The 11,734-nt window shown below is 37.9% G+C and overlaps 1 protein-coding gene and 1 long non-coding RNA gene across 2 annotated transcripts; one reads left to right on the plus strand and one right to left on the minus strand.

Moving 5' to 3' along the window:
- Positions 1 to 33: 33 nt before the first annotated feature.
- Positions 34 to 10,801, minus strand: LOC121950270 (uncharacterized). Its single transcript, XR_015776938.1, has 4 exons — positions 10,392 to 10,801; positions 8,921 to 9,115; positions 7,591 to 7,692; positions 34 to 1,518 (listed from the first exon to the last, which is right to left on the minus strand). It is a non-coding gene; the product is annotated as an uncharacterized LOC121950270 (long non-coding RNA).
- Positions 4,997 to 11,640, plus strand: ftsj1 (FtsJ RNA 2'-O-methyltransferase 1). The gene is made up of 11 exons (XM_088079670.1): positions 4,997 to 5,072; positions 6,030 to 6,182; positions 6,338 to 6,407; positions 6,514 to 6,634; positions 6,748 to 6,826; positions 6,916 to 6,968; positions 7,040 to 7,093; positions 7,206 to 7,308; positions 7,561 to 7,644; positions 9,018 to 9,121; positions 11,179 to 11,640. The coding sequence occupies exons 2-11, from the start codon at positions 6,062 to 6,064 to the stop codon at positions 11,350 to 11,352; spliced, it is 963 nt and encodes a 320-aa protein (XP_087935796.1). The 5' UTR covers positions 4,997 to 5,072; positions 6,030 to 6,061; the 3' UTR covers positions 11,353 to 11,640.
- Positions 11,641 to 11,734: the final 94 nt, after the last annotated feature.

The following is an 11,734-nucleotide window of genomic DNA, read 5'->3' on the forward strand; positions in this document are numbered from 1 at the left end:
CAGGAAACAGAAGCTCTGTGTGAGGACAAACACTGCAGTTCACATGGAGCAGCAGCACTGAGTGACACACTGACTGGATGAGGTGAATCAGAGTTAAATTTTATTTCAAATTCTAATGATGAAAGGTATAAATAATTATTTAGTTTGTTTTATTCACTTAAAACTCCATGTGAATGGTTGATTTCTATTGTTTCAATCACAGATTTGGTTAAATATTTTGAATTTATATCGTTCTAAGAGTAAAGATTGATAAAAAATTTTGATAAATTATTGTTTGCCAATCAGATACTTTATTTACTTTATTTACCTTTAAAACTGCTGCACAGTGGACACTTCAAGTCCTTTAAAGTAATCATTTTTGAAATCAAGCTAATATGCCGTTAAAACTTCAAATATAAGCCCAGTACTAATTACACGCCCAGTCCCTTTTAGTAGCCCCAATCTGGCGACAAATTTTAATAATTAATTAATTAATTAATAATTGAATTTTGTTTTACTTTCTCATTTCTGTTTGTTTTTTGTGTGTTTTTTGTTGCAGATTTTCTTCTGTTGCTCATTACCTTATTCCTTATTTTTTGGGGGAGAAAAAGCATATTTGTGAACGTTTCAAAGGATTTAACAAATAATTTGACTGTATTTCCCATCTTTTCTGAGTATATTTTTTTTGTGAAAGGAAATAAAAGCCCATTGATACAAACACCTGACCCAAATATTAGCCTGTTGAGGTCAATGATTCAAACAAATAATAGCCCGAGCTCTTAATTGAAGTTTTAAGGTACACAGGTTTCGAGGGGTTAATTCATGACTTGAACAAAACAGGGTGAGTATTTGATATACAAATCCTTTTGGGGATAAAGTTTCCTTTCAATGCAATTTCCTGAGTATACTTTTGCTGAAATCACATTGTTGGTGCAGGACTTCTTCTTGTATTTCACGGTGTGGTATTAGTACTTTTACTTCTAAAAAGGAACTGAATAAATCCTCCAACACTGACATGAACAGAGCATGAGTCCTGACGGTCTTAAAAGGAGCCGACATAAGTGAGGTCAACAAAGGTCAAGTGCTCAGCTGTAAAGTCGGATCAAACGGAAGCTGACAGGTTCTCGACGTCCAACTTCAAAACAGGAAGCGTGAGGCCGATGTTTTTACTCTTCTTGCGTCACTTTTCAGTCAGGCAGAAAACAGCTTAAAAAAAAGTCAGTTAACAGGATGGCTGTTTTGACTGCAGGTCATTGAGGTGACACGTGCTGCATGATCCCTGTGTTTACTACAGGCACATGTGTTTTTATACAACCAGCAGGAACTGGGTCAGTCTAAATACAGCCTGAGCACACACACATAAACACAAACACAAACACACACTCAGACTCAGACACAGACACAGACACAGACAGACACACACATACAAAGTAGCGGTTTGAAGTGGTGATGTCATATTTGCCGTGGTGCCGTTGACCTCAGGGTAGCTCCTAATCCTCACCCTGACATCTCAGGTATTTAGTTGAGCTTGACCTTGTGCTGAAGAAGAAGACGAAGAAGAAGAAGAAGACAGTGAAGCCGCAGTATTGTCTTAAAATGCAGGCCATGGAAAATGTCTTAAAATAGGTCTTCAAAGGTTAAATTTCAGGATTCGTACATTTTGCCTACCCTGTCCTGTGTATTTCTTGTCTTGTGTATTTCATAGTATTTTGACAGTCTACAATTTGATATTTTTATCTAACTGATGCCACTATTAACTCTCATGTACTCTTTATTTCCTTTTCACATTGAGAGTAGCCAAGGTCTTTACTTTTATGCATAAAAAACACACAAATTTATCCATAAAAATTCATCAGAATATAGGAAATGAAGTGACTGACATTTAAAATCTCCCAGAGAAGAGCCCCCAGACCCCACTCTTGATTTGTGTCCCTCTGCCATGGAGGCTGCGAGGTGTCCTTTGTTTTTCCACCCAAAAGGTAGCAGCCCTAGTCATGATGAAAACAGGTGTCCTCTCCATTTTGTGTCTTTGTTATCAAATTAAAGGACACCGCCCCCAATGTCCACCAGCACAAGCATCAACCCCCACCCCCTGTCAGAGTAAGCAGACAATGATGTGTGACTCCCATGAATATTAAATATATGAATATATTTTAAAGCAGCCGAGCGTTTCTGTCTGATTCCCTTAACCAGTCCCACTGATTTAATGTGTGTGTGTGTGTGTGTGTGTGTGTGTGTGTGTGTGTGTGTGTGTGTGTGTGTGTGTGTGTGTGTGTGTGTGTGTGTGTGTGTCTGTGTGCGTGGGGACAGCCGGGGAGGCGTGACTCAACTCATTTCTCACCAGGCCTGCAGACAGCTGACCTCTGACCTCTTAACTTGCCTCAATATGCTTTTTTCACATTGAGTTGTTATTAGCATGATTTGCGTCGTAGCATGTGGGCGGCTGCTGGGAGCTGACGGTCGTTCGTCATCTGAGCGTGTTGTGTTTAAAGAAAAACTGCAGAAATAAATCAGGAGGATCTATAGACGCAAATTTATCTCTGTTAGCACTGAACATCTGGTCTGTAGGCCGGTAAACATGTATGTAGCAGCTAAAACAGGAAACTGTCCCACTGCTGTCACAAACTGATATTGCAGAGGTATTAGAGGAGTAAGGGAACGCTGAAAATGTCAATTTACAATGACGAATATTGATGCTGTATTTCTATACTTTTTTTCATAAAATTTAGTTTAGTTACAATTTATTTAAATCATCTATTATTAATGGACTTTTGCATGTCAGTTTGTGTTTAACTTGCTGTTTTCTGTTGTATTAACTTTATTATTAATAATAATAATAATACTAATAATAATAATTTTGACTGCCATACATCTCCTTTGGAGAAAGTTCTGCTGTGTGTGACTGTGTTGTATGTTTAAATGTATAACTGCATTAAAGTAATAAACATGTTTTTTTTTTATTGTTTTCTAAGTCCCACTGCTGCTAACTTTAGAGGAAATATTCAGAACTGAGTTTGACGCAGTTGTCTGAATAGGCGTTTCTTTTTTTTCTTTTTTCCCCTAAGCCCTAAGGAAGTGTGCCGAGCTTGAAAGCCAATTTTACAAAGTGGCCAAAAAGTGGAATCCGTCACGTGATGCTGTGGGTGGGACCCCGTAAAGATTTTTATCATACTAACACTGTGAAGGAAACGACAGTCTTCAATGGAGTCTTCAATGGATACATTTTCGTGTGCATCATAACTCCCTCACAATCATTCATGTAACTATTAGAATTAGATCCATTTGGTCTGACAACATTTCCGAAGTCTAGGAGAGCCGCGTGATTAAATCATTTTATCCAAATTCAAGTTAACGACCGAAAGTTAGCCACTCAGCTGGTGGACATCTCTAGTTGGTAATTTTAAACCTGGGAAGGCAAACATTTTTGGCTTAATGAATGACTGAGCAACTTTTACAAGTGACGCACAACTTCCAGTCCACAGACAGAATTGGGCTCCTGATAGAGTGCCAGTTGGCCCCCCAATTCACAATAAAAGAGTTTTAATAGGTTTTATCGTGAAGAAAGTTGACATGGTGTTGAAAAAACTCTTTAATGGTGTATTGACTTTTTCACTTTTAGGCAATTTCTGCATCCAGACTCTTGTTGCACTGGAATAGCCAGAAAAACAAAACAAACAAACAAAAAAAGAAAAACACACCGAACACAGTAAAGTATTTTAATATTATTATTTTTGTGCTAATGATTTATGAGATAAAATCATCATCTTATTGTTTTTGTGTGTGTCTTTGGACCATAATTGGGTTCTGAGCAGGTTAAGAAACTGAGCAGTGCTGCAGCAAAATTACAAGAGCCAAAAGAACCAAAGGAACCTTTGTACATGATACATGTTTTGGCCCCTGGCACAGTCAGAGGGGCCCCTAAGGGACAGCTGGATGACAACAAGCCAAAGACACTTTGTTGTTGTGCACTGAGTTGGGTAACAGCAACCCTCCCCCAACCTCCTCATTCTCTTCAGAGGTCAAAGGTCAGAGAGCATGCGAGTTCGTCTGAGTTCGCTTGAGTTCGTCGAGACATGAGACTGACATTTCCTTTATTCATGTATTCCTATAAATGTCATCTTTTTGGATTTCTTATTTTATTCATTTGAGTCAAAGACAATTCCACACACACACAAAAAAAAACAAAACAGGAAATGCCCTGACAAAAAGTGCTAAAATAAGATAAAGTTTATATTTTTTCTGTATCTTTATTTAGTAAAGAACAATAATCACAAATACGATTTTCTGAACATCTTCCCCTTGTTTTATGATAATTAAAAAATAAAATAATAATTCTAAAAATTCTAAAATAATTACATTTAAAAAATGTCTTTTTTTAAATCGTTTGAAAGCTGGATCAATATCGCTTTAGTAGATTTAAAAATCATTAGGGCTAGGGAAAAATGTCTTGAGAGCTATATAAGTATCATAATTACATATTTTAAATTGTTTTACAGAATTATTTAAATTTTTAAGCAGCTTTTTTTTAGATTATTTCCGTTTCTGTTTCTTTTCACCTTCAAGTTTATCCAGTTTTTTTGTTTGTTTGTTTAATTATTTTTTGTCTTGATAATTATTATAATTATTTGGTTTTATTTTTTACTTATTTCTTGCCGCCTTCTTATGTTTTTGAAGGAAGCTAGTTTTCAGTTAATTTTATGTCAAGTTGCTTAAAAAAAATCAAACCATTTCTCTAACGTTTCACAGGTTAAAATGCTCGTGAAAGGAAAAGCAGTCGAAAATTGCAAAGGGTTAATCTGATATTTTCTGTGATATTCCTGTTTCCATGGTGATTTATGTGTCTGCAGCGACACCGTGTGGCCACTATTGAGAAAACAGAAACCCTAAAAGAACTTGAAAGGTCATCAGTGATAAAGTTCGTCATCATGAAAGTTTCAGTATTATCTAAATATATATAATATATTATTTTTTAAAATACTGTTATCTAATTATGCAACAAAGATGGCGGGTAATCAAGTCATTTTGATCAGGCGCCTCAGCAACAGCTACCACTGGGGTCCTTCTATCGTCAACACCGGAACTACACGTGAACAGTAAGTCAAACAGTATGTTTATGTCAGTCAAAGTATGTTTAAATCCGATATCGGGTTATTGTTTTAGGTGTATCGTTTGTAATAAACGTGTATATATTAAACCGAAAGGAAGACACGCACCTCACGTCATACAGTGAGCTCAGAAAGCCATTAAATATGCAGCTTATCATGCGCCTTAAACCAAACCCCGTTTAAAAAAAAGAGTAAGAGAAGGTTAACGGGTCTTGAACCACATAACAGTGATTATTAAATATAATCGAGTACTTCTATAATTCATTAATAGACGCGTTTCAGTTCGGCTTTAACAGAATTAACCAAACATCATTCGTATTTGTAGAAATTTGACTTTAGTCCGGAGACAGTTGTTTATCACAGTGTGTTTGTAACCAGCGCTGTAAATCAGAGATTCATAACTTACTTTTCTGGGGACATTTTTGCAAAATAACAGCAGGCCACGAGCCAGTAGCAGCAGCCCCATACATGCTTCTAGGATTTTAGGATATTTCTCTTATTTCAGGATGTTTCTAGGATTTTGGGACATTTCTAGGATTTAAGGACATGTCCAGGGTTTTAGGGTCTTAGGGTCTTAACAAGGGGGTGCAGGGGACCCTCAGCTGGCATCTTTTAAAATAAACAATCTATATTTTTATGCTGTTTTATACACTTTGGTACCATATGTATATTAAAAATACAAAAACAATTCCCAGTGTGAATCACTTTTTTTTTGTGAATTAGAAATTGTTTTGGGGGGGCAGATTTGGGCTGCATGCGGTAAATTGAGTGTCACGGTTGTAAGCAGAGGGCCCAGGTGATATTTTCTTTTGTAACCAATTTTTGGACCAATACTAAGAAATAACAATTTACATTATAAGGAATAAAAAAGAGTGAATATATAAAAAATACTAATCCAGGATAGATGTTTATTACAAAAGTATAAATGTGGCTGGTGTCTTACAGGATCTGTGCCATCAGAGGGGTCAGAGGTCAGGATGGGTCGCTCCTCTAAAGACAAACGGGACATTTACTACCGACTGGCCAAAGAGGAGGGCTGGAGAGCGAGGAGCGCTTTCAAGCTGCTGCAGCTCGACCAGGAATTCAACCTGTTTACAGGTGAGACCCAGTAATTCACCTAACAGGGTCCCACCTGCAGCAGAGCCACCCGAGGAGGGCATAACTGAGTTTGCTTCTGCCTGTACCCCTTTTCCCTCTTTTATTAAATGTCTTATTAGTAAAAAATGTATTTATCATTGGTTTCTCGTCCTCAGGTGTGAACAGAGCAGTTGATCTGTGTGCAGCTCCAGGCAGCTGGAGTCAAGTCCTCAGTCGCAAACTCAGGTTTTATTTATTTTGTTGCTTCTTTATTAAAGAAATGAATATATATAATCACATGGCATGGAATTTAGTGGATTTAACTATTTCACTGTTTTGTTTTTCCACTCAGAGGGCAGGAGGAGAAAGGTGAGAAGGCTGAGGGGGGTGAGGAGGTGAAGATCGTGGCGGTGGACCTGCAGGCCATGGCTCCTCTACCAGGAGTCACTCAGATCCAAGGAGACATTACCAAAGTGAGGACGCAAACAGTGAACCAGTGACTCTGATCGTCCCTTTTCACTCACCAGCCAGAGGAGGACACTGTCCTCAGCCGTGCATCACATGACCTGTGTCTTCTTCCTCTCAGGTGTCGACAGCTCAGGAGATCATCCGCCACTTCGAGGGTCAGCCGGCCGACCTGGTGGTTTGTGATGGAGCTCCAGACGGTGAGACACTCACTTCCTGTCTGCCCTTACTCTTTCTTAAATGTTTTTAATTAAGTGGTTTGACGTTATCTTCTGTTCTGTTTCCATAGTAACCGGGCTCCATGACGTGGACGAGTACATCCAGGCTCAGCTCCTATTGGCTGTGAGTACGGACGCGTGTTTATGATCACCTGTCCATCTGTGATGTCATACTGACACCTGTCTGTCCCTCAGGCTTTGAACATCACGACACATGTCCTCAAACCAGGAGGGACGTTTGTGGCCAAGGCAGGTCCAAAAATTTAATGCAGTGTTGCATTGTGGGCCGTGGACACTGTATTAACCCCTCATTGTCCTGTGTGTGTGTGTGTGTGTGTGTGTGTGTGTGTGTGTGTGTCAGATCTTCAGAGGTAAAGACGTGACTCTGCTGTACTCTCAGCTGAAGATCTTCTTCAGTGGTGTTACCTGCGCTAAGCCTCGCAGCAGCAGGAACTCCAGCATCGGTGAGCTGCTGACCAATCACACGGCTCAAACAGGAGACAAACTCCGTCCCCAGCTCGTGTAGTGATTGTTTATACACCTGAGGCACTTGTGCACAGAATATTTGACTAAAAAAATCTTCCAAACTAATTTGTGTTTATTTTACCGCATTGATTTACATCTGAACTTTTGGTGTTTGCATTTGACAAACGGTACTCACAGTATCTGTGTGTGTGTGTGTGTGTGTGTGTGTGTGCACGCATGTGTGCTTGCAGAGGCCTTCGTGGTGTGTCAGAATTACTCACCTCCTGAAGGTTATGTCCCCAACATGTCCAACCCTCTGCTGGATCATTCCTACGGTAACTACAAGCCCTTTTCCATATGTGGTCCATGTCTGGATATCTGATCTGGATCAGAAAACATGAACAGAACACATTATAATCACAATGGAAGATTTTTAAATGTTCACTTTAGATGTTTATTGACAATGTAGATGACTCTTAACTAATTTCTCCATTTATAAGCCATTGTTGTATTAAGTAAAATAAGTGTGTCATATTTAAAAATTAAAAGAAAAACATTAAGGACAACATAAAGTAGAGTTATTTCCTCATGGTTGTTGTTCCTCCGCAGACCACTTAAGTTTCATTTTACATCCATGTGTGTCCAGATTAATTAATAGACATGAGCGTTGATAATACTTCAAATATGAATGTTGCTGCAAATAAACTAAAAACTCTAAAAAATAGATGCTTCACACGCACCTCTACCCGACAACACAGAAGATCAATACAGTCAGCAAAGTGTCATGGTATAAACCCGCACATTTAGTGTCACTAAATGTCTCTCCTGCTTTTTGAGAGTTATGATGTTGTAAAATGGCCAGAAAAACATTATGTCACAGTAAAATTTATGTAAAATATGATCAATTTATCATTTTATCCCATTTGACATTTTGTTGTAATTAATTAGCAAATTATGTTTTTCAGGTCACATGACAGTTGGACAAGGTCGCAGTGACCTTTGACCAACGAAACTGGATAAGTTCATTGTTAAGTCCAAGTGGACATTTGTGCCAAATTTGAGGAAATTCCCTTAAAAAAAACAAAAAAACAAAAACCCAAAACAGTTTTAGCAGCGTGTACATCAAAAGTAGTAAAGACTAGGTACTGGACAAAGTGAAAGCAGATTCCAAAAAATAAAGTCTGCACACTAGAGAATGCACGTTTATTAAATTACTTCCACACCTGCGACATTTTGGGCCAAAGCCCTGCTTAAGACACAGACACATCAAATGTATGGAGGTAATTTAATAAACATTCATGGGAGCATTCTCTAGTGTGCAGACTTTATTTTCTGAAATTCCCTTAAGACATCCGTGAAATATCTTGTTCACAAAAACTTGACAAGACGGACAACCTGAAAACTTAATGCTTTCGGACACGGCTATTTCTGTTGTGGAGGCGTAAAGGTTTTTGTCTTTATTTTCTTGCCTATTTATTGCTTTTATTGATATTTGCTGAACTTTGACCCCTGTGGCCACACATGGTTGTGATCAGTTAATGTAAATATGCTTAAACAAAGTGCAACAGTCACACAAGCAGAGAAGAAACCTCAGTAATGTCAGTGACACACCGTCTTAAGAACCCAGCAGCAGCTCCTTCAGATGTGGATCAGTCTTAAGTTCCCCTGCATGCCCTGGTCTCAGTCTGTTCTGGTCTCTGTCCCCCAGATGTGGACTTCAACCAGTTAGAGGGTCCCAACCGCGTTATTGTTCCCTTCCTGGCGTGTGGCGACCTCAGTGCCTTCGACTCAGACAGGACCTACCCTCTGCAGGTAAGGAGACACAGGTGTATCTTTTTTTAAAAATATTATTGTATTTAAAGTTTGATTTAGAAAAACTGATAAAGGTGCATTTTTTTTTACTATGAAACTGAATCAATTTCTTTTGTACTTCCATGAATTTATTTTAATGTTATTGTGTTCACTGGAATTCTAAAGTGAAAATAAATAGATGAATGATTGTATTAATTTTTTTCTTTAAAAAGGATTATCTTCAATTTTAGGAGTTTAAGGCAAAGAGCCCCCTTAAAAATGTAAGAAAAACCATAAAAGCATCGCAATTTCTCAGTTCAGTTGAATATTCAGGAATGGTTTTCATGCAATTTCATAATTTAGATTTTTCTTTAGACGTAAAACTGCAGGTAACCCATTAAATAAATCATAATCTGTTTGTTTCGCTATTGAAAAATCCCAAAAGCTGCTGCTTTCTCTGTAAATGTCTCGTTGTGTCTGACAATCAACGATCTCTCATGGATCAATCCAGCAGCGTCACATGTTCATTCCCTAAAGGGGCTTAAGAATCGTTGAAATATTGCTTATTTGCAGTGAATGAACCAAAATCCAACCTAAGTTACACCTTAAACCAGCAATACTCAATTTATAGCCCACAGGCCAAATGTGGCCCTTGGTAGGGTGTCAGCCCCCCCATCCTCTAATTCACAATAAAAATAAAAAATAAAAAAAAAGATTCACACTGCGACTTGTTTTTGTAGTTTTAGTTTAAATAAGGTGCCAGTGTGAAAAAACGGCATCAAAATTGTTTTTTTTCTCTTTTTAAATTTAAATAAATAAAAGTGCCAGAGGAGAATCCTCATACCCCCAAACAGAAGTCCCAGCTAAGCCCTGATTTTAGAAACATTTTTTGGGCTGCTGAGACTGGCTCCTGGCCTCATGTCATTTGCAAAAAGTAGAATCCCCGATTTAAAATTTCCTAAATTCATAAATTAAGGACTTTAAAATCTTATGTTTTTGTTAAGGGGGAGGTTCAGAAGGAGAAGTGTGCTATCATTGATATTGGTCAAAATGCATCAGCCATGAAACTTTAATTTCCACACAAAGGTTTATTTTTTTCAAAAACTCAAGAATTGCATTTTAAAGGGAGGAGCAAACACACACATGGGTTGTGACACCAAAAGAAAGACACAAAAATTATAACTTAAGTCAAATTTACACAAATGTCCAGCTTAATGATGAAAAACAGTGTTCTCAGTTAACAATACGACACACAAGATCAGACTAAAGAAAAAAAAAACTCTTTTTTTACCGGCTCTGCAGCTCCGTGTATGATCACGAAAGAGTGAGTGAGAGGAGGTTCATGTTCAGGGTTTAAACAGAGGGAGAACAGGTGAACTCAATCAGGTTAATGGGGCGTGAACACAGTGAAAGAAAGCACTCAGTGCTGAGGAAAGGGAGGAAAGGAAGTGAGGAAAAGTGGGTCAAAATAGGAATCTGTGCTACAGTTTTATTTCTTAAATTAATGGACAAATAAAATGATAAAAAAAAAACAACTACAAAACAGCTTGATGTAGATTAAGGTGTTTGGTGTGAATTTTTTTTTTTTTTTTTTGCGATTTTCAAAGAGAAGATTTTGGTAGTTTTTTTTCTTAAAACATTTTTGGCAAATTTTATAGAATTTTTTTCAGAATTTTTGGCATTTTTGATTTTTAAAGAAAAGATTTTAGTAGGTTTTCTTTCCCTTTGAAGATTTTGGGGGAAGTTTAAAGAAAATGTTGTGTTTTGGGCTATTTTTTAAAGGCAATGGTTTTGGAAGGCATGTTTTCTTAAAAATCACTAAAGATAGCGCCACTTATGGTCAGAATGTGTAAAAACAGAAATGATTGCATTTTCAAATTTCTGATGGTCCTTGAAGCCATCATGTGTTACTATGCAGTGTGTGAAAGAAAAAATGACTTTTCCAAAACTTTCAGGGTATATTTAGTTTTCCAAAACTTTCCCAGGCCTGGAAATAGCTGTTTGCAAATTCCATGACTTTTTTTTAATGACCATACACAAATATAATATTACACCTGTTTATGTTTTTCTCTTTCCAGCTGGACACTGGTAAACAGTACCAGTACACGCCGCCCACCCAGCCGCCCATACGCCCCCCCTACCAGCAGGCCTGCCACCTCCGCAAAAACAACCTGCTATCCAGAGAGGACGTGCTGTCCAACCGTCCCAACCAGAGTCAAGATGAGACGGATCCACCGGCCGAGTCCACCTGATGGAAAGGAAATGGAGTTTATATTTAATAAACATTTAGGCATCTTCAAAAAGATGGAACTCACTTTCATGTCTGTGCATCCAGAATTTAGATAATTCCTCCTACCCTCAGTCTTTGTGCGACTTAAAGGCTAAAAATGCTCCGCACTGACAGCTGGATATAGTCGTTTTCACTTTTTTTTTTCTTTTAATTTTATGCGGAGTATTTTGTGACAGATCCGTCACCCATCAGGCTGAGGAATTGTAAGCATTTTTATATTTTAAAAATAAAAGTGATCTTTTGGAGGCGACCCAGCATCATGGTTTTATATGAACTGTTTTTTTTAGGAATGATTTAACTTGCTTTGCTTAGGGGCCACGTATACATTTTGCATACATGTTTCT

This window comes from Plectropomus leopardus, chromosome 7 (genome assembly GCF_026936395.1).
Source record: "Plectropomus leopardus strain MGB_pleo_1.0 chromosome 7, ASM2693639v1, whole genome shotgun sequence".
Lineage (NCBI taxonomy): Eukaryota > Metazoa > Chordata > Actinopteri > Perciformes > Serranidae > Plectropomus > Plectropomus leopardus.

Bases quoted from the DNA above. Each gene is read 5' to 3' on its own strand.
- ftsj1 (XM_088079670.1), top strand. From the start codon at position 6,062: ATGGGTCGCTCCTCTAAAGACAAACGGGACATTTACTACCGACTGGCC. The intron at 7,094-7,205 runs GCAGGTCCAAAA...TGTGTGTGTCAG, and splicing joins GAGGGACGTTTGTGGCCAAG to ATCTTCAGAGGTAAAGACGT. The intron at 7,645-9,017 runs GTAACTACAAGC...TCTGTCCCCCAG, and splicing joins TCTGCTGGATCATTCCTACG to ATGTGGACTTCAACCAGTTA.